Genomic DNA, 23563 nt, shown 5'->3' with positions numbered 1-23563 from the left:
ATCTTTTACTCCATTACCAGTGTTATCTGTTTTGAAAACTGAAATCAAAGTTGACTGACTTATCATTCCTGTTTTAGCCTGTAGGATTTACTCACTCTCCTATAAAAATGGTGGAGATTCCCTTTTCCTTTTATCTTGAAGCCTCGGAAAGAGTAAAGCTCTTCCTTTCTCAAGAAGGAGCTGAATGCTCCAGACTGCAATACCCAGAGGCATATTCTCTTTAAAAATATTTTCAAACACTGGAATCATCTGCTTAACTGAAAGAAAAAACTCTAATATTATTTTTCAACAGTGTATATTTTAATCTAAAATTTGTACTGCTCAAAAGGGTTCTGTACATTGATGGCATCTCAGATGGCTTTGTAGCTAATACTTAACATGTATGAGAAGCAGTGTATGTTCTTAAATCACTTGGATTCTCACTTTACCTTAAAATATTGAACTACAGAAATCTGATCTTAAATACTATTTGGTATTTTGTGTTCTGATTCTTAATTCATTAGGCAGTGTGCTTGTATTTTTAGTGAATTTCTCAAATACAGTTATTCATGTTGTGGTTTAGTAATTGCAGTAACTAATGCTCCCATAATTATAAGGCTTTTGTTTTGCTGGGAAATGCTTCCCAGATCATCATCTCTTTGTGTTAGAACATGAAGTATAATAATACTGTATGAGGGTTAAATTTAGAACTGTGTTAACATGTTAATTTAATTTTTTGCTCAAAAATGGGGTTTTTTTGAAACTTACGACAACTTATTATGAATAAAAATAATTTTAAAACAAAAAGTTTAAAAGAAAAAACTACTTGATTTATACGATATGCTTTGAAGCTACTGTAGACAGATAGAAAACATCTGGTGACACTTTCAGTGGTAGGTCAATAGTTACAGATGGTCTGGTTTTTTACAGCTGTCATCCAGCTTTGTATGTAGAATGACTACAGTGGAAAAATCTTTTGCTGAATGAATAAACAAACAGTACAAGGAGGCCAGCAGGCATATATGTTTCTACAAGACGGGAAATTAAATAAGCTATAAAAAATTAAACCAAGACTAGTATTTAAAATGTTAATTATATTCTGGTTTCTGTTTCTTATCCTCTAGATCTTTCTATGTGACTATTGAAGGAAGTAGATTATAAAACAGAAGTGATAAGCAAATAAATTAAAGACTAGTTTAGGACTGATCCTCACGAGTTTGGGGCGTTGGCTTAAGGAAAGGCAGGTGGCTATGTAGCTAGCTTTTAAGGTTTTAAAATGCGTGTTAGATTTGATGTAATGCTTGTGCAGTCTTATAAGACAGCCCCCTTCAATACTGAAGAATGTTGTATTTTGTAAGAGTAATCAATGTTGGGAAATGTAATAGAAAATTTCTAAAATGGCAACATTCTTTCTGTTTTTTAAAGAGAAAAAAATGGGCTTCTGCATTCTTCATCAATTTTTCTTCTCCCATTCATGGTGGGATTGTATATTCAGCTGGAATCAGACATTATGCAAAACAGCAGAAGAATCTTGAATTTGAGGATAAAGAAAAAGAGGTGTGGAGGGGAAGTGAAGAGGAGGATGAGGCCGAATAAAGTGTTAAAAGCATGATGAATATTCCACATTAACTCCATTTTTAAATGAAAATAAACACAAAGAAAGGAACTTTGTTAAAGGTCCAAATGCACCAAGCAGGGTAGTGCTGGTAAAGGTACCTATTTTAATGCAAATGTGCAGTTCTTGGTATTCAAAGTATTTTTCTTTATCGTTTTGCTCAGAGTGCATGAATCTTCATAACACGGTGATGAAATGTGCCTATGTTTGGTTTTAGAAAAGTTTGACCTCTAGAAAGAAACAAGCAGATTTCTAGGTTCAGTCACTTGTAAGGCCATTTAATGCTATCCACTGATGTTGAAAGCTGTTGGGCAGGAATAAAAAGAAACAGGGAAGTGGATTATTTGGCTCGTTTTAACATGCACTGTGCTTGTAATACGACATTCTCTGATTTTGCTTCTCAAAGTCTATTGGGGTATTTAGAGGAGGATAAAAATGGTGCTCTGATTATGCTTTTTAGTGGATCTGTATACTTCGCGTTACCCTGTCCGCTTACTCATGTGCATTTTATAATCTACCGGTCTGATTAGATTCTTGTCGAGGGATTTTTCATCTCTCTCTTCCCATCCCCCCTTCCTGCTTCTCAGTGGTTTGGCTTCAAATGCAGTCTGCTTGTTGCAATACCCTTATGCTGTCTTGCTCAGCTACACGGTATCTGAAAAGTGCTTGGTTGTATTTGCTGCCAAAGAGCTTGCCTAGTCATGCATAAACCTGCTTTGAATGCCATTTGGTTGATATCGATGTTGGCGTTCTGTGTTGTCACCGTGATGCATTTTCTCGGGTCTGTGGCCCTTGAATTGTTTCCTTCAACTTCCAAGTATGAAACTCTGGTTTACTTTGTCATCAAAAGCTTAAAAGTTAAGAATGAAAAGAGTATTTTCTCTATAGCTGCAAGCACTAGGACGCAAAAGTGTATGTATGGGTTTACTGTTTCATTCCAGGTGGCCACATTTCTGCCATTTTATGGGAAGCATGTACCTGTGCCTGCCCAAGATATCTTCCTTAGCTGGCTGTGTGTTCAGTGAAAGGGGGAAAAAGTATTTTAGAGTCAAAAGGTAGAAAAGAGCAGCTGTCTTGGAGCGTTTCTTATACTGGCTTGGTTGAGCTGTGCAGTGTGCTTGCATCTGTATGTGTTTAGAAGACAGTTTGTTGTGAAATACCAGATTACCTAATGTGATTTAAGAACTTTGTGTTTTTTCTTAATTGTTTAAATTATGGATCATCTTTCTGGAAAGAGGTGGAAAAAAAAAAATCTGTGTTTTAAGGTTTAAGAAGTTTATCTTTCTGTTCACAGGTGGAATTAAGTTTCTAAAAGACAGTAAGCATTTCTGACTTGTGGCTGGCTTGAGAAGACCATCACCAAGCTGTGTGGAGACGTTCTTTGTGCTTCCACTCTTATGTCTCTAATGGACAAACACAAAGTGAAGCGGCAACGTCTGGATCGCATATTTGAAGGTTAGACATTTCAATTTCTAATGTTAACTGCGTCAATTAATTTTATGGACTACATGGAGACTGGAACTCTTTTGGCCATTCAGTGTATTTTTAATTGAGTTGCAGTTATTGTTGGGATTATATTCACTGTGCACAAATGCTGATTTTGGGTGAAAACAGATCTAGACAAATAAAAACAACTAGTGTGTGAACTCTGCACTATTCTACAGTTAAGTTTGCTTTCGACTTAGTACTCTACAATATTCTAGCCAAACGTTGTGAAAGATTGCTGTTTTATATAAAATAACAATCGCAAAAGGATAAGATGACCCCATAATGCTCTCTAGGGTCTTTCTCTACAGGCATGCTTCATATAGATTGATTTAACAGCCTGTATCTGATCCTAGGAAGGAAGTAGAAAATAAAATGAAAGTAAACCAAAACAAAAATCCTGGAAGACCCCTAAACTTTAATGAGTATTAATAAAAATACCCTGAATTCTAGTGAAAGGAGTTGTAATTATTTAGGTCAATCATTTTACGTTAAGTCACAAATGACTGAGTTGTATATTCCTAGTATTCTTTACTCATTTGCTTTTAGAGTTGGTGTGAAAGCAGGTTGAGGGATAAGGTGTACTATTTTTAAGAATATATATGAATGATTGGGGTTAAAGGAATTTTTATATTAAAATGTTAGCTTCTCCTTAAAAGGCAAGGGAATAGTTAATGTCTTTACTAACCCATTTTGATTTAGTGGGAGAAAACGTACAGACTGCTGGGCACATGGTCTAATACTGAAGTAGTGAATTGCAGTTGAAACATTTTCTCCTCCATGCATTGGTCTTGAGACTTTTTTCTAGCAGCTGTGTTGGTGTAAGCAGTCCCTGGCAGCTGATCTCTGTCCTTGTTTTTTCCCCCTTTCTTTGTGCCAATATGAGTGTAACCGTATAATGAGCTAGACTGAGAAGATGACTCATACTAAAAATAAACTTTTTTGTTGGTATATTTTCCACTTAGGTAAATTCCTCAGCCCAGGTCACTGTTCAGCAGACAAATCAGTTGCATTGAAGGGGACAGTTGGAAAGGATCAACTAAGGGTGCTGGGACTGCTTACCCTGACGTAGCCAGAGAAAGAGACATTTCATCAAATCATCAAAGTATCAAAGGGTGCAGTTCCGCATTTGGTTTGGATGATTAATCTCCCTGTTAGTCTCTTCTAAAACCGGCCAAGCCTGCCCCTGATTGCCAAGTCCAAACTGTTCTCGTGTCCCACCTAGACTGGTTGGCCAGGTGGTCAGTTGAATCTGCTTACTGGAGACTAATCCCTGCTCAAAGAAATGGAGAACTGGCTGCTGAGAGTGGGGAATTAAGGAAGGCTGCCCCTCTCTCTGGACGGCTCTGCAGTCAGATCAGCTGGAAATTACCTAGGGGTGTGCTGATGCAGTGCATTGGTCCTCTTTTCTCTCTTCTCTCTTCCTAGCTTCAGGGTTTTAGGTCTCAGGTCCTCGTCCTAGGGTCTCAATTAAAAATGCAGAGTGTTAACTTGACACATTGAGCGCTCAATTTTTTATTCTTTTTTTTTTTGACCTGTGTTAGTGGCAAATTGTGAGGAAGATGGAAACCTGTCCCTTTTGATGGCAGCCAGCACTTAGATTAGCTCAACCCACTTTGTGGAATTTCAGTCTCCTTTTAGGCTTATTATGTTGATCAATGGGACAACTTAAGAGGAAAATAGAGTCTGTGATGATGTGGGAAGGAATGTTATCAGTGACAGAGGTGACAGACCAGTAGCCACTGTGACTGTTTAAAATAGTGGCTTCCCCCAGGCTGCATGTTCACATCTAGTGATGCTTTTTAATCAGTGCCTTTTGTCTGGCTTGTTTTTCCCAGTCCTGCACAATTCACTGCATCCTACTGGTAAAATCTGTGCGGCCATGAAGTGTAGGGAATTGATCCAGTTGAAAAATAATGTAGGAAAAGTTTTTTTAGCCACCTCTGCTTCCTAATCTTATTTACCATGTGCTAGACAAATAGCTGTGTTGGAAAAATAGAGTGGGAAGACCAGGCAGAAGATGATCAAGAGGAGAGGGGGTAAAACGATGGCTATGGAAAAATGCTCAAAGTTTTATGGTTACAGGAATCCAATTTGTCTCTTTCAAATGTCCAAGCTGCATCCTGCTCTGGAGTGTCTGTGTGTTCAAATGTCCAAATGTTCTTTGAGGTTTGTAAACACATCTCTGGCTTATTTTTAAATCTGGCTTGTTTTTAAATCACTATCCCTGCAACTGTGTAAAGTGGGATTAAAAACTAGGGGGCTGGTTTGTTTTAAAAAGGCTTTTCCCTACATATGGTCCTGTTCAGGTTTAAAAAATTAAATATGCAGAGTAGTTCTCTGATATGTGTGCTTTCCATAACACAACCTAAATATTTTATATTTTAGAAATATGCATAACGTTTTACAAAACTTGGGAAACTTAATGAGCTGTACAGCTATGAAAGGTGGTTTATCTTCTCTGTCAGCTTTTTGTTCATCAGTTCATGTATAGCTTTCTTCTCTTAACCTTCTCCCTCAGAAGAGAATTATTTTTAAGATGCATTTTCTTTTTATTGCAAGTTCCACTTAAAAACGGGTTACAATGATTTACTGACTATTACTATTACTAACTATCTATTTTTTCATAAATTGTTTAACATAAAAACTTGTGATGGGCAGACATTAATGCATCGTTATAGCCAGAAAGAGATGCCAGTGTCATTCTGGTGGTGACATACAGCATTTCATTACTGTATGTATCCCTCTTTGAGGAGGGGATGATAATGAGTTGAAATTCAGTTTCTGAAAAATGAGTGGCATGGGCCTGATACTCAAAATGAAATGCTCACGTTAGGAACATGTGCACAGGGTTGCACACAGCTTTTTCTAGGGAGTTAAGGGATTGCCAGGAATGCTCTTGTAAGTTAGATTAACTGAATGCAAAATGTTATTTGAGTTGAACTGCTTTCCTATGGCTTTAGGTAATTTCTCACTTGCTTATAGTAACTAATCATGCAAATTAAGCAACAAATTGAACAGGCATCACTGGATTTACTATTACCTTGTGACTTAATGATAGTATGGTAGTAGTAGTACTAAATTTCAGTTGATACTCAATGCAGGAAAAAAACCCTGATTCTATTACTTTGGGAGCAATTAGTTCTCTTTTAATGTAGCAGGGTAAGTAATTTTGTCTCTGAGGTACCTGTGGTTCCATTCAGTGATTTCTTAAATATGAAATTGAATATTTGCTTTTAATCCTGAAGCTGTTTGCAATTACATTTTCTTGCATATTTCAATGGTCTGCCATGTTCTTGCATGTATCATCTCAAAAGTGTGGTATAAAATGTGCTTTGTCATCCCAGTTTATATAGTTCTATAAACTAGAGTTTACTTAGATGATGGAAATTGAAGACTGTCCCTTGAAAAAGCCAAATACTAAATTCTGGATTCTAACTTCCACCGGTAGCTGTGAATTATACTTAGGCATAAAGACATGATTCTAGGCACTCTGAGATGCTAATATTAAATTCACTTCACAATTTATAAAATAACATTTAGGATTCTTCCCTTGAAGATAAATAGTACGAAGGCATGTGAAAGATTAATTAGTTACTGATTATATTGTTCTTTGTCCCCCTCTCCGGTGATGCTGGTGATTGCAAAGCATAATTATAGTAGTATACATTTGGCAGAACAGTTGGAAGTGTCACAGTGCAAAAATAAAATGTGCTCATTTTGTGGGTAATTTGAAAAATTCTAAATGTTTTTGGCATTTTGAAAAGTTGTTATCTCTAATTAAGGTATTATTGTACTTCATATTGTAACAAAACTGTAAACAATGCTGTGTATTTACTTATATCCTAGAAATCTTTAATTAAATGTGTGTATGTTTTACTGACCATTGCTTGAAAGTTACCTTGGGGATGTCTGACCTCTGTTGAATTTTTTGGGAGCTAATAGGTGAAGTAGGAAGGCAACAGAAGGTGGCTGCAGTGCAAAGAAAATTCTACTTCGTCTGAACTGTTTGTGAACGGGCTTGACGAACATAGTGAATTTTCTCTAAATACATTACATTGTGTAACATAGTGCTCAGTCAGCCACTGCTTTTGGTGGGTTTCCAAGCTTTAGGAAACTCTTTAAAGGGGAGAGCTTGGGACATCGATACTGGAAATGTAACTGCAGAATTGAGAGTGACTTTTCCAGTTTGATTGCTTGAAACCAGAAATTTCCTTCCAGAGTGCCTCATATGTGATACTTATCGCAAAGACTGTAGTGCATGCAAGTACAACAAGTCTGTGGAGACCCTATATGCCCCTAGCCAGATGTTACATGTTTTCTAGTTCTGGTTTTGAGGAAGAAGAAAGCTGCTTTGCCACACCTCAGAGCTTCTCAACCACCATTACAAATTTTTTTCCTTTTTACGCAGCACTGGTATACATCTTAAGGTTATTCTTTACAAGCAGGTTGCCTCTTCCTTTTTAAAAGTGCCTAGAAGAAAACTTGAAATGTATTTTAGCTATTTTAACAGTGCTGCTTTATTAGTTAAGAAAAGAGGATGAGTTGGTCGGATCATAAATTGGAAAAGAAAGTGCATATTAATGGGATGAGTTCCTGAGATTTCAGATAAAATCTCTCATCTTTTGCTTGTATGAAGGGCAGCCTTTCTTTGGGAAGGTCTGATTACTGGCAAATACCCAAACATTATGCTCTTTGAAGGGCGGTAAAAGTGCATGCTAAAGGAATAGTTTCTTTTCAAGGATGTGGTCTAGGCTTTCTTTCCCGATAACAAAACATCTGTGTTTTTAAAGCTTCTTTTTTCTGCTTTTCTAGCATGAGAATTAATAAGGTGAATATTCAATTCATAGTTGATGTGGTGTATTGATGGTTCCAGGAGGAATGCTGAGAAAAAAGCAGGTGTGAATTGAATTTGGTTTTCTTCTTTCCAAATTTATAAAAAAAACTTGAAATACAGAGTGACTTAGTTTAAAAAACACATTCTTTCCTGATTTTTTTTTTTCTTGTGCATGTAATAGAGAGCTTGGCTTCTTAACAAGTGGAAAGTACCAGATTGACAAATACCAAGTGTTATTTCATGACCACTGATGGAGCCTATCTGGCTTGCGTAAACTGTGATCTGACCCGTTGCAGTTGTGAAATTAGTCAGTTAAGACAAGTTTTCTGCATATTAATGAGGGAGATGGCCTACTTTGGCAGTGCTTGGGTTTTCCCTGAATTTAAAAAAGGATTTTTACTAAAGTTGGTACATACTGTGTAAGTTGATCTGTAAATAAAAGGAAGGAGGAATAAATGTTTCTAGGCAGTGAGTACACTTGGCTCTTTCTTGTGTAAGTGGGAATTGCAGATGTCAAGTTCTTTTGAAAACGAGCTATCAATCTTCTTAACTGACATCCAAATTTGAAGATGTTTGTAGTTGTCTCACTGCAGATATCAGAGAAAGAAAGGAAATAATAAAAGTGCAGGCAACTGTAAATCACATAGTACTTTATAGGGTTTTCTTTATGCATACTGATCTTAGTACTAGGCATACTAAATATGCCAAGTGTTTCTTAACAGGAGATTAATGGGCTGCCTAGTTGCTTGGTGTCTTTTTGACAGACTTTAGAAGAAGGCTTATTGAAGGATTAGGGCAGCAGAGGGAGCTAAAAGATTCCTAATATTTTATCATTTGTTGTTTCCTAAGTGAAAGTTGCTCCTTCATGAAGTACCAATCAATCTTCACAAAGCCGTGATTTTCTAACCTTAAGTGCCTTCAGCAAATAAATAAGGATTTTGAACTGGAGAAAATTCCTTTTCTCCCTAGCAATCCAGTATAAATTAAATTAGGAATCGGGTAGTAAAAGCTAGCAAAATCTTTCCACAGGAACAGCCATCAAATCTTTCAACTGTAACAAATGAAAGTGTTTAAGCAAGCAGAGTTTTCTATGAATAACCCAAGCAGAATATTCTGTAAGTAACCCAAGTTACTTTGATACAAGTGTCTTAAAATACAAATGCATACGTTCTTGTGTTGCATACAAGGGTGTTTTCACAATTCAACACTATTTTTCTGTGTTTTGCCTGTAAGAACTTTGAAAATATTTTTATGAGCTTGAAATATAGATAATTAGGTAAAACATTTAATCTGTTATGTAAGAGTTGTCTTCAAAGAACAGGGAGGCTATTCTAAGGATTACGATAAGTTGACCTTGAAATAATAAAAAAAAAAGAAAATGATGCTACCACGAATCGTCACATAGATGATCATTTGCCACTTACCACACCTTAAGGAATGTTATGTGTATATTTGAGGTGTATTTACCCCAGTGCAAAAAAATCCTTTATCTCATTACGATTATAGTTGAAATGCTTGTGCACAGGGTTATATTTGGGTTTTGGTTTTATCCTTAATATTCAGTATTTACGGTGCAAGGTGTTTTTGGCTTTCTTTTGGATTGCTGCAGTAACCTGCTTTTGTAATTTGAATCTTCATTATGTGCTACCTAAACAGCTTTTGAATTTGCATGCACTTAAGCTACTACAATATTACAGAGGCATTACTAGTAACAATGCAAGCTGTATGAAAAGAAAATTAGCTTGAAAGCTCATTTTGCCCTAAATGATGCTGAACAGTAGCTGCTGATGAAAAGCATTATTTTAACAAGAAAACTGAGGGTAAAAAAAACTGCAGAGAAAAGAATCTCAATGCAATTTTTAAATTTTGCTGAAACATGCAGGTCACTGATTTAAGTTATGAATGTTTTAAAGAAAAGCTGTGTTTTTGTGGTGTCCAGCATCACATATTTTATAGTTATATTTTGATTGGTATTTTGAAATAAAATACACTGCTTGCTTGTGACAGACAGCAGTTACTTTCAGCTATATATCCAGAGCGCTACATCTTACTGCTATAATAAAGTCAAAATAGTTTTATTTAATGTTGGTGTCAAAGGCAGTGTTAAATATGGTAAACAATATAGCTTGACACTGGGTTTACAGGGTTGTAATCATTGTATTTTTAATATCATATATATTTGTATCAGAATCCAATACTTAACCACACCTAGTCATCTAACTCCCGAGTAATCTTCAGAGAATTTAAAAAACTTTTCGGACTAGATATTTGGCTTTTATACAGTGCAGATGAGTGCTTTAGAAGTCTAAGTACTTGATGGTAACATATACTTATTTCTGCCTGGGGTCAGGGAAGATGCTCTGCAAGCCCTAGATTTATACATTGCTTTACACTCTGCTCTGGAAAACTGAACTGTACAAAGATTAAGTGTCTAGGTAAACATACTGAAAAATTTAAGTAGTCATCTAATTAAAGCAGACATGTTCAGCTTTCATAGAGGCAGTTCCCATCCTTAGGGAAGTGCAGTCTGAGATGCAAAAAAGGATTTTGTTTTGTTTCCTCCCTTAGTGCAGTCAGGATGGGAGTGTGATTATGCAAGTGGAAACAAGAAAATAAAAGTGGAGACAGTCTAGTGCTGAAGGCATCTGCTGCTTCGTCCTTGTTCCTTGAGGTCAGTACTGAACTTGAAAGGTGCCTCTTCTTAAACAGGAGGAATTGCGTGGAGGCCTTGCCAGGGGAAGAATATCTTACAGAGATTTCTCTCCTCCTTAGAAAAGTCGTCTCGTGATCTGATGGACAGGTCATTTGGAGTTAAGAAACCATGTGGTTTATCTTTTAGCTCTTCCAAAGTCAGAAAGAAGGTTAAAAAACAAAAGTTGCCTCTCCGCCTCTATGCCTTTTCTTTTTCTTTGACAGAAAACAGTCAGTCGGAGACTCTCAGAGGTACTGTGATATAAATAGCAGCAGGCTGTTGTAATACTCTTGGAATACCTTTAAAAGATGAGGCTTTGCTAGCCAAAAGTACCTGGCGTTTGCAGCAGGTAAACCGCACCCATTGGTACCACTGTAGATCCAGAACTCTGCAGTGGTTTGTGACCCTGCTCAGGTGCGTCAATAAGAAGGTTCCTTCCTTCCTTCCTTTCCTGTGAGAACTAAATTTCAATTGCTTGGGACTTTGAGTAGATGTGGTTTTGTTTTTTTTTTAAGCCAGGGATTAGCTGTTCAAAATTACTCATGTTTCCCTTTTCCTGATGCTTATTTTTCAAAGTAGCATCCCATGCAGTGAATTTTCAAACCTCTCATTCTGCCAATTAAATGGAGACACACCAAAAAAGCCAATAAAATTACAGTCAATGGCAACAGGACAGTAAAAGATGAAGAGGAAAGACTCTCTATTCTTTTGATCCTACCTGTATTTTTCAGAAAGTTTCCTCCTGTGCTAGGTGATGACACTCAAATACAAATAGACTATGACTCCTGTTAATAGGTAATTAAGAATAATTATAAGTGTTAATTAAATACGTGATAAATGTCTCTTTTAGTCAAGGAGCGTACATTTGAAGAAATAGTTTTATTAAATGCTAATAAAACTTTTTTCCCAGGCAATTTTATCACTATTTCTTGTTCCCTGCTGTTCCTTTCTTTCTGGAAGATTGCATCAGTCATACCCATGTGGTTTTTTTCTGGGTATCAAATACCACTTAGGCAGGTGTTACTTAGTTTCCACAACATCTGCCAGTCATTTTTTTTGTTGTTGTTGTTAGTTTACCTAACCTGCAGATGGTCATGTTTGCCTGTTTGTGTAGTGCTCCACAAACTCCCATGCTTGTTCCCCGAGTGCTGCTCTGCGCTTGCATGCAGGCACCGTCAATTTATCAAACTCAAATAATTTAGTAACAGTTACTACTACTTGCAATAAACAAAAGCAGCTGCACTCGAGCTATCCTTATCTGCATGAATGCATAGATTGTAAAGGGCTTTTCTGACAAACGAGACAAAAGTTTAGAATTTCAAACTGGAATTTAGGGCATGTAAGTCAGAATGACCAGACGCTGATGTTTAGAAACAATATAATAATGCAGAGAATGAATTAGTTACCATAGTAACTGCCTTGTTTTAATAATTTGGTGGGGCAATGAATAGAAGGAGCTCAGAAAGAAGTAGTAGGAATCTTAATTATATGTTGTGGAACGTGAGTGGCTTTGTTCATTAATATTGAAATTAATTTGATTTTATAACAGATTGAAGAATGAGTGTATAAGTTTTACTTTGGAAGAGCAATAAGAATGATTTACAGGGGTTTTTTTAGCCCCCCGCCCCGGGTAAACTATGATCACATTTTACATTTGATTATGGCAACACAGATTATTGATTTCTTAACAATAAAACATGCTCAATATGTTGCATTATAAGCGTGACTTCAATCTACGGGCTGTGATTTGTTGCCTGGCAGTTGGCAGCCTAGCAACATGCTTCAGTCCAGACCTGCAAAAGAATATAGACACCCAAAGTTAGGAGTTGCGGGGAAAGTAGATGTCTTAGTACTTCAAAGCCTGTCTAAAATCATCAGCACCTTGAAGTCACTTTGTGCTTTATGGATGAAATTTAAATTCCCTCCACACTTCAAGATCATCTTCATTTTCTCTCCTCTTGCAGGCTTGAGCAATTTAGTGTGCGTTTTGTGCTGAAGACGAGGCAGGATCCTCAAACAGAATTAGCTCTTTCGGAGACAGGTGCACACATCAGCTGGACCTTGTTTTGCAGAAAGATAGCAAGCATGGTGGTGCTTTATTCAAGAAATTAATGGGCATTGCCTTCTGTCCCAGCATTTCTCACACAAGCTAACAGTTGGCGGGGTCTGAGATGCCTGTGTGCTGGTGAGTCAGTACGTGTCTGGGGACCGGCTGGTGTCACGGAAGGGATTACTGCTCATGTCGTACTGCAGCCTTTCACAAAGTGGGGCCTCTAATTTGAGTCTGTCTTCTCATCTGGATGCCTTTTCTTTCTCCTTAATGAAACTTGCAGGAACTTAATTCTCCTTGAGACTACTGGCGGCTTTTGGTTGAAACTGGTTAGTGAGTTAAGGATTTAATTAAGGAGGGCCTAGCGGGTTGATGGACAGGCACAATTACGTAAGCCTGGTTTCCTTTGAAAAATCTGTCTAAAAGGTGCTCAGATATTACATACAGAAACAAGAAGTACCACCTGGTCATTCCTTGGCCAAGGAAGCACCTTCCATCACTGGACTCGAATCACATTCCCTCCTAGGGGGTCTTCAAGTTGTTTCTGCAAAGCAGCATTTAACAGTGGCTCCTCAGTAGGTAAAAGTGCCTGCCCAGGAATGCAGAAACTTTGGGTTCTAGATCATCATCGATCCAAAGATTATTAGTTTTTTGAAGGGAGATTCATTACCCTTTCTGGGTGGTTTGCTGCTATCTATGTTCCAGGTAACGCAAGATCGATTCATTGTGCCAGAAAGAAATGGGAAAACTGAGCTCAGTAGTGAGTGCTCTAATTCAGGAAGGGAAATTCAAGCTTCTCTTCCGTGTTTCTAGTATGTTTGTGCATACAATTTTGTGGATGGAGACTTAAAACTGTGGACGGTTTCTTTTCTCTGAGGTGAGGCCCCCATCACTGGGCTATTCTTCTCCCTGCCTCTTCCCCTCTAGTCTCATAAGAAACTTGCCCTGATTAAAGTATTTCTAAACCCAGCGTATCATACCTCCAGACCCACGTTTTCTTCGTTCTTCCCTTATCTCCTAGCTGTATCTTAATAAAATTAAATTGCGATGTTTTTGAAATAGACACTAGCTTGGTTTGAACTTTTCTTCACTGGAATTCTGAAATGCTTATTAGTATAATCTTAAAGTTTACAAAATCCTTTCCTGTTTAATTTTCAAGTGTCAGTCTGTGAAACTTCCCAACATGTCGGAAGATTAGATGAGTTTTGCCCCTTGTCCAAGATGTTGATACATGAAAGTAAAAGGGAGTTCATTCCAGAACCGAAAACATCCAATGAAGAATTTTTTAGTCAGCTGCTTCCTTTTATCTGTGTTAACCATAAATCAGTGGTTATTTTCTAGGTTCCTTGTGATTACAGTAATCAACAAACGCATGGTTGCATCCTGGAATAGTTGGTGAAAGAAACTTTAGAGCAACTCCTTAAAGGCCTTGGTAATACCAAGGTAAAAGCACTAGTGCATCTGGTGTGGTCTTGCAGTCAAATGTGGTCTTTAGCTGCCTTTTTTTCTGCAATTCTGAGTCTCCTTTTCCTTGTTTTTCTAGTTTAAAATAATTTGTATTTCATTCCTGGTTTTCTAATGTTTCTTCAAGTATTCTTTGTGATATATTAATTTTGTTTGGTGATATGCAAGTGGATTTCCACTGGAAATCAATTAGCATTAAATGTTAATTTTTTAATTTAATGTTCAACTTGATTTCACTTGTACGGATTTTTACTGCATTAGTCCTTTATGAATGGAAGCACCTGCAAATATGTTCCTAAAAGCATAGTTTTCCACATAGTTGAAGAATATGTAAATGCTTACTGAATGATAAATTAAATTCATTTTAGATGAAAAAGACTTGAAGCTTTTTGCAGACAGTGGTATTGAGATGATTTAGCCGGGAAAACGTTTAGCAGCATTCTGAAACAACTACCTCTACTGACATTGGCTTATGTCTCCAAAAGCTAGCAAGTTTGGAGACTTGGATGTCAAATGTGGTAGATCATTCCATCTCTTGTTCTGTCTGTGCATGATTAACTGGAGGAAGCCCATGCTATAGGCATATGTTTCAGTCTCCACTCCTGAGTTCCGCATGGAGAGCACTCCTGCCCCTAGGTTGTGGATTCCTGTTTTACAAAAGAAATACCAATGGGGTTTCCATGTCAGCTGCACTGGTTGTGCCAAAGGCTTGTTGGATACAAGCTTTGGTCTTCCCTAAGTCATGAAGTGCTCCAGAAGCATGATTGACTTGTACCTCCTTGACATGATGTAATCATCTAATGGGAAAACATACTTGCTAAACAAAGATGGTTGGATTGTTCCAGATAAAAGGCTTATATTGTATGTAATTTTAAAAGCTCTCTTTTAGATGATTTACAGGCAAGTTTATGGTTTTGTGTTGATAAAATTTGACAGAAGATTTTCAGATGGGAAGACGGAGTTCAAAGAAAAAAAGTACTTTCTTTAGCTTCATTCTATACAAGTCACTTATGAATGTTTGATTGAACAGGAAAAGTTTGCAGTAATAATTGTGATAATTGAGCCCAGTTAGCACAGACAAGAGAACACTATTACATTTTGGGGTACTTATTTTTAATAACTTTATACTTCCTTCAAAACTCCCCTTTAAAGTATATATGTGAGTGTAAATACATAATATAGATGCCTTGAAAATGTAACCAAATATTTTGGATCCAAAAATGAGATCTTTTATTAAAAAAAACTTGTTTAAACATGTAGTTACGGTATTCCTGCCACCTGTCTCCTTAGTCTTGGAGTTACTATGATGTCTGGTTTGCTTTGAGTTTGTTTTATTCAGTTTTTTTGTCCCTTTGCTTGTGCTGTTTTCTGGTCTGGATGCAACCTGTACCTGTTCCCCTTTCTGTTTTCCCTTCATGCCTGAGTACTGCAGAGCTTGTTGTTTTATCAAAGCTGGCACTCTGGTTCCTGGAATTCATCTCCTGTTTACAACACTTCTGTAGGTCCGAACGGCTATGAAGTACAGAAATTAAAGGTTTATTAGTGTTTCTTTATAGGAGCATAAAGGTGTATTTTCTGTTGAAAATCTTATTTACTTTAATTTGATGTTATAATTGAACTACACTTCCATCCTGCATAACAGGAGGTTGATTTATTAGTAACAGTTAGTTTAGAAGGTTGCTGGATACTTCCCCTTTCCTTCTGCAGTACGAGACTGGGCTTTTTTGTGCCTTTTTAGTTTTCAAATGTAGCTGAAGCATGGGACAGATCCTGACTTAGGTTGCCAGGTTTACAGATGCCACCTCTTTTATAAAACTTAAATTGTCTTTTAAATAAACATTTTATAAAATAGTGGAAGCCGAGTTTTCACGATTTGTAGGAAGTCCATAAATTCATATTTAATTTAGCTGGGCTACTTTACTATATGAAAGGTTAAATTGATCAAAAACAATTTAGCCTGAAAAAACTGCTAAAACTTCAGATTTTAACTAAACGTATTGAAAACTGGAAACTCCTAGAGAAGTAATTCTAAGCAGACATTCCTTGTCTGTGAAGGACAGAGCAGGGGGAGGGAGGGAAAGCTAAAATTATAAATAAAAGCAAGTTCAAGCTATTGTCATATCCTTGACATTACTAGTATAATCTGTATTGTAGATGGGCAGTAATGCCTAGCTATTTTGCCTAACCATCAAAAACCAGACAACATTGTTCTCCCTATTGACATGTGCATAATGTTTTTGGTGTTTTCTATTAATAATGCATTTCCCTTTTTATCAATTACATTTAATTACATTATGTCCTTTTAGTAGCATTAAAGGATTATGGGGTGAGACAATAAAAACTTATTTGGTATAAAAGTGTAAGTTTGAAGAAGGGAGTTAATTTCCCAAAAAAAGCAATATTCATCTACAGATGACCATTCAAGAAACAAGCAAAATGCTGACATTATTGTTAATATTTTGTCTTTTACAACACCTAAACCAGAACTTTGAACCGGGTACTTTCAAGCAGAGGTTTAATGTTCAGCTGCACCTGCACCATTGTCAGTCGTAAGCTGTGATGCTAATTTTGTTTTTAAATATGTTGTCTGCAAATAGTAAAGTATTAACAAATGTTTTTTAATGTTTAGCTCAAATCAGAGACACTGATCTAGTTTTATTTTACTTACTGAAAGGTTTTTTGTTTGGCCTCTACAGAAGGTAATGGTAAGCTTAGAACTTTCTCATTCTATGTTTATTTAAGAATCATATTGATCATATGATGTTATCAGCTAGTAGAGAATCAGCATAGCTGCTACTAAGACAAAAATATATCTAGACTTGAGGTTTCAGCAGTTAGTAAGGTTATTTTAAGATACAATCACCATTTGAAGGTGTTCCATTAATGCTTAAGATTCTGCCATTTCAAAAAATATGCTAAAATTTGATAGAAGCATTTAGTGTATGCTGGATGGGATGTTTTCATAACTCAGTTTCTGTGAAGCTTGGGTATAATCGTCAGTTTTGTTTTTTTCAAACAATATAACAATACATCTACTCCAAAAGCATTTAAGTGGTTGAAAATAAAGTGGAAGAAAATTAAAGATTGCATGATAAACCAGGGTGTCATTCACTGAATTCAGCATTAGTCAATTCAGAAGTGATAGTCGAAAATGCCTTTATTAGAGTTACAGAAGTTTTAATAAGACACCTGTACCTACACCATGGTATCATGGTATTATAGTTGGACTTGATGATTTTAAAGGTCTTTTCCAACCTAAGCAATTCTATGATTCTATGATCTACAAAATACCATAAATTTTTGTGTAGCAATTGAGCACAAGCATGGCTAGCTGTCAGCTAAATCAGGTAATTAGGAAACTCTTAATCTCCTTTCAGATATTTTCTCTGGCCATTTTATTTTTTTCTAGCTCTCATTTTCATATTTTTTTTTACTGTGTTTCAAAATAAGGAAAATAACATACTAACCTCGTGTTTCAGGGACACAGCAATGTCCACGATATTTTAATTAAATCACAAATTGCTGACAGTGTATTGATTATTGATCTTGTAGCTGGAGCCTAAATTGAGACTGTTGGTCTGCCTGTGTCCTGGCCTCTTCAGAGTTTGCTACCAACCAAATGAGAGAAACAAGAATTAAAAAAAGCTAGGGTGGTTTGAAGATGAGTACTCATAACAGAATTAAGTTATGTACTCAGGATGTTTTAGATTTGCTGATTTGGTTTGAAGATTGCCTACTTCAGGTATCCAAGCTATGTGTGGCATCTTGTAGAGACCAGGGAGGTTGGTGAGGGCTGTTGTAGTGGAAAGTAGGTGCCTTTAGGGAGCAGTTCAGGACTTGCTTGGAGTTTCTGCTCTTCTCCATGGGCTGTATGTGGATCCAGCTGGCAAGCGGGGGTAGGGAGCAATAGCCTTTCTCATTGGGAAAGTCTTGATGAGCTATGCTTGAAAAAGTACCTGACTCAGCATTGCACTCTACGCTATTGATAGTCAGAACACCAAGTCCCTTTCTGGGAATAAGCAAGAAGATTTTGACCTACTTTAATGAAAGTGTAGCAGTTAAAATACTCTCCGCAGCCCTACGTTAGAAAGCAGCGCTCCTGCTTCCCGCTAATGCGTCCGAAACCCGTCACCTGTTATCTTTGCAAATCTGTTTCCATTTTCAATGCAGTAACCGGTGGGCATCAAGTGAAACTGCTGCTGTAGGTGTAGAAAGCATTTCTTTACAAATCAGGTGAGTTATGAAACTCCTTACTGCAGGATATCGTAGGTTACTAAAGTTTCATGAGGGTTGAAAAAGTGAGTAGGTATGTTTGAGGAAGAAAAATCCACCAGGTTTGCTGACACGCTTCTGATTCACACACCTCCTGAATTGCAGATTGAGAGGAGAGGTTCTGGAGATGAATTACTGGTCTTGCCCTTTTCTCATATTCTTTTTCTTACTATTCTTTTCTTGAATCTAGCAGCAGGAAAAAACCACTATTGAGCAATATAGACCTTTGGTCTGAACCCATCACAAGCTTTTCTTGCACCCTTGGTTGTGGAAAGCTTCTCTTTTCCTCAGCTAAATTTAGTAAAACTTTGGAGGGTCCCTCTCCTATTCTTTGAGGCCACCAGCCTCATTACTAGAGTCAAAAATTAAAGAAACACTGCCCACTTGCAGTGCATTGGTAAAACTAACCCAGCATATCAACGTCTAAGTCCTCAGGTCCATGCTGCTGTGCATTTCTAATACTTTTCCATTAGGCCTGTCAGTGCAATAAATATTACTGCTTTTCACAACTTCAGATATATATTTTATAGGTGTTGGAAGAAATACTATTTTAGAGACCACTTCTATGTTTGCTTTTTTTATGTAACTCAGAACTGCTGAAGTGTTTAAAGAAAGAGCGGCAGGATACCTAAAAATAGAGAAAAATAAAAAATCGTCTTCTGTATCAGCTCCCTATGGTAATGCACAACACGTGGATGATGTATGTAACAAATCTATGATCAGATCTCTAGAAGTGGTATGATATGTGATTAAAGATACGGGAGATCAGAACAAGGCTTAACCAGCTGTGCTTAGAGTCCTTGTGGAAGCAATTTCCCACTGTAGTTGTTTCCTTAGCTGTGAAATGATTATAATACTTTTACTGTCTGACGCTTTACAGCAAGGTGAAAAGTCTACGTGTAGTTCAAACACCGCCCCCCCAACAAACTATTACAGAATAAAACTACTTAGTATTTAATAACTTGCCTATCCAAGTAACTGTCTCTATTAAGGAATAATTGAAACATATTTACATAGAAAATTTGAAAGAAAATAATAGCCTTATCAAACTAAAAAGCTATAACACATAATTATTATATACTTACTTCATGATTCAGCAGTTGAGCTGTTTTTGTGCATGTAAATGGTTTTTACTTAATGGATTATTGCAGCACTTCTGAGCAAGCAGCGCAGGACTCTCCGAAGGGCATACCTTGAGGACACTGCAGCAGCAATATTTTGCTGTGTCACTAGATTTTATCATGCGTAAAGGACAGATTCTTCTATACTCAGGAGTTTTCGAATGGAAACCATTTCTACGTTTCTGACTGATTTCATATATGCCAGCAGCGTACAGTAATTTAAAAAGTTCTTAAAACCGATTTGATTCTATTAGTACAGGTTTTTTGTCTTTTTATTTAAATATTGCCTCATCAAATGTCTAACTACAACAGTAGTTATATAAACTACATCAAGAAAATGAGGAGACATGACTATTTCTTACAAGAATTTTGAGTGATATCTTTTATTTCTTTTTTTGAAGCAGGAGCAATAAAAATATAAGTGGATTTTAGTTTACTGTTACAGTGCTCTATGGTTGTCAAGTGCTGTTACTAAACAAATAGTAAAAATACTCTGATTTTATTGCTTTAGTAATACAGTTACAAGAACCGCTTTACTAGACTTCTCCAAGATTTGCAACATGTTTGAGAGTTAGTACACAGAAGTAATTTCTTCGCTTCAGACTGCATCCAGTACTTCATGAAAGCGATCTTTCTAAACAGCCAGAGATTTAGGTACTAGCTAAGGGAGGTATGGTTTCATTAGGATGAGATTTATCTCTGGAAAAAAAATTAAAAATATAATTACCAATAAATTGCGTTGAACTGAGGATCGTACCCTAAAATAAGGATGATGATGCAAATATTAACCAACAGGCATCTACAGAAAGAAGGGGTGATCTGTCACTTGTGGAACAATTTATCAGTCTCAGAGATGGTCTCAGTTACAACTCTGTGTCTGTGCCAAGCATTCTTTATATCCCTAAACGTCTAAAATCTGCATGACGGATCTATAGGCTGCACAATACAGTATTGTGTTAACTTGGGTTTTTCTTTTTTTTTGAAGACCAACATCTTTCTTCTGCACTGATAAAGTTGAGGGAAGAATGGGGAAATATCCGGTAAACTCGTGGTATTTCTGATTGAGCCTTTAATGTCAGTCCAAGAAGTAATAGAGCTACAGAGAGATGTGAAGATGCATAGAATGAAGCTGGTATAATTGTTTCCTTTGGCCTTCCCCCAAACACGTACATGATAAAAGGAAACTTTCTGTTGAACTTCAGAGTCAAAGAAATCAAAACAAACATGCCTACATAAAAGAACCTGATCCCCAGCTAAAGGGTTTATTGAAATGTAATCTTTCCCATTGTTGAAATATAATTAATACTAATACAGCATTTTGGGGTTTGACAAGATGCTGTTTAATGTCTGTATTACCAAAACTGTATTACCATTTTCACTATGGTTGACAGTGGTGGGTAATACTGCTGGCAGTTTCAGTGAGGAGAAACTAGTTCAGCAACCATGGGGGTGGAAGTACCTTTTGACTCTGATCCACAGAAGCAGGTTTGATAAATTCTGCAGAGATTTGCTGTATGAACTTTTTATTTTTGGTTTGAATTCATAATACTGTACCTGAATTTAGCAGAGATGTGATGAGCCAAAGTTAAGCCAGTTCGCTAATGAGTGGAGGAAGAAAGACAGCCTATAAAGTGATTAGGGTTTTACTTGAGATGATATGATCTGGAAGTTTCTATCATTTCCAGTCAAATATAAAGTAATTTATAGCTTGAGTAAGGTACCTTGTTTAGGTGCTTTAGTTTGGTAGGAAGGATCTGAGCCTGAGAAGGGCTCAGATCAACTTCTTTGGATCTGAAGTTTAGATGGGAGAGCAGTTACTCTTGGAAGCTACCCTGTTGGCTCTGTTACTGTATCTTCACAATAGAGGTATGTCTCTTATTCCTGCATCGGGGTGCATTAAGGAGCCCAAGTGTATCTTGGGCTCTTGCCTGTGCTGTATTTTTAATATTGAGAACATTACTTTCTGGAGCTCTGAAAGCAACACTCCTTAAAAGCAGTGTACACGCGTGCTTACTTTTCAAAGGGGGGCGAGGAAAAATATGTTGTGTGTTTATGCCATGTTTTGCAATCATGGTGATATTAGCATCCACACTGCAAACAGTTTTTCAAAATTTACTTCAACATTAAGAGCCTGAATTGCTTTATGTTAATTGAGACCCTTGTAAGTTGCGATGGTAGTGCCTATAATTATTCTGTACTTTAATTTTCATTTGGAGCTGTCTTTTCTGTGGTTGACAGTTACATGTTTCAGTTATAGTTTATATACCCTTGCTTTCCTAAATACTAAACTGTTTCTAATTCTGAAATACCTACTTTCCCCACGTAGGCAACATACAGCCATTCTTGGGTGTTCTGCCTACCCCTGTTCCCTTCAGAGTAAGTCATGTTTTGTGAAGAATAAGACATTTTTGTTTCCCTTTAAGTCTGATATTTTGGTGGCCCTTCTTTCTCCTTGTATCCGAATCCATTTGCATCATCTCAACTGATTTTACCAACAACCTGATTACTTATGTTCCTTCACACACTAAAGTAACATAATTATGTGATCCATCAGTTTGCTTGACAGATAAAAGGAAGAACATTTCTTATGTCTTGAATGAGGAAGTTACGACAGTTAAAACATTGTAAAGGCATGCCATCTGCAAAGAAAGAGGACAGTATCTATTTTCCTTGAGAAAGTAAAAAAAAAAAAAATGCAGTGTGCATGCCCTGTCAGAGCACAAGGTACAAAAAAAGGCACCCCAAGTATACTTCAGTTTTTCAGGTAGATACTTCATTTATAAAACCGGCACAAAATGAAAAATATTGGTACAAAAATTTTGCATATTTGAAGGTACATGTGGACAAACAGAAACAGTTCTCTGAAGCTTCAGCCTCTGCTTAGGTCCTTATCTCAGGGACCTGCCTGACGAGATTCCAGAGCTGCGTGTCTCCTGGTCATTATTTCTTCTGTGTGTGTTTTATTTTATATATGTTTTCATCTGGGTGTATCAATGAGGCAGAATGCCTGCTCTGAGTAAGCACTTTGGATTCCATCTCCAAACTCTGCTTTAATCAGTATCGTTTGCAGTGATGGAGTGTTGTGTAGAGTCTCCTTTTCTTGTCTAACCTCAGCCAGGAAATACAACAGATGGGTTTCACCGGGCTTTTTTGGCAAGGAGTAGCATGAAAATAGAAATAAACCTTATTACATATGTGCTTCTCAGCACGATGCTTGTAATGTGCAATAAATATCACTAAAAAAGTGCAAACTTATTGCCAGTTAACCATTAATCAGGGAGAAAAAAAAGTTTAATAGAAAGAGCTTGAGAGCAAATGCGCCTTAACCTTTACATTAAAAACTGGTAGTAGGGTGGTTTTTTTCTTGTATGCGCTTGCACAGAGACAGTGGATCTCAATGTACTGCCATGAAATGAAAGAAGATGCAGTTATGTGTTTTTCCAGAAACAGCAAATCCACTGCTGTGTGAGCAATATAACAAATATGTAATATATAACAGACTAAAGGAAGTAATATGATTAGAAGACAAAATTGCACATCTGTAATGTTATTGTTTTCAATAAAACCTATTTTCATGAATTACCAGTTAACATTTTAAATAATCTGAAATCTGCCAATAAATGTAAATCACGTGGGACTGTTAGATGCTCGGTGTATTCAAGAAAACTGTAACATGTTTTCGGAGCTTCAGATGAGAAAACTTTTGGCAAAGAATTTGAGGTCGTAAAAGTTGATAAATCGGTAGAATACTTCCAGCTGAAAGGGAGACGATGCACCTTGTCTTTGGTTGCCTATATGGAGTGAGAGTCTTGGGTACACCGGTGTTTCTGCTGTGTATCCTGTCGCATCGGAGATGCCCAGGGGAAAGTTTCAATGATTCAGCTGCCCTTTAGGGGTTTTGGAGGTCATAGATGGGGATGTGTGTTTATCTAGTACCAACAGCAAGATTTTATTTTAATAATGATGCATTCAGCCTATTGTGCAGCTCAATTCTTAAACTAGTTTCTGTATGTTAGTATACAAAGAAAGTTATTTATTTTTTTAATCC

General features: G+C 36.8%; 1 protein-coding gene across 1 annotated transcript in view; it reads left to right on the top strand.

Moving 5' to 3' along the window:
- The first annotated feature begins 2991 nt into the window (after positions 1-2991).
- CTBP1 (C-terminal binding protein 1) overlaps positions 2992-23563 on the top strand; it is a 193028-nt gene continuing 172456 nt past the window's right edge. Inside the window, exon 1 of the mRNA XM_059817428.1 lies at positions 2992-3049. Coding sequence (XP_059673411.1) covers positions 2992-3049 — 58 coding nt within the window. The remainder of the gene's footprint in view (positions 3050-23563) is intronic.

Source organism: Gavia stellata, chromosome 5, assembly GCF_030936135.1.
Source record: "Gavia stellata isolate bGavSte3 chromosome 5, bGavSte3.hap2, whole genome shotgun sequence".
NCBI classification, from domain to species: Eukaryota; Metazoa; Chordata; class Aves; order Gaviiformes; family Gaviidae; genus Gavia; species Gavia stellata.
This window is presented reverse-complemented; position numbering and strand designations above follow the sequence as displayed.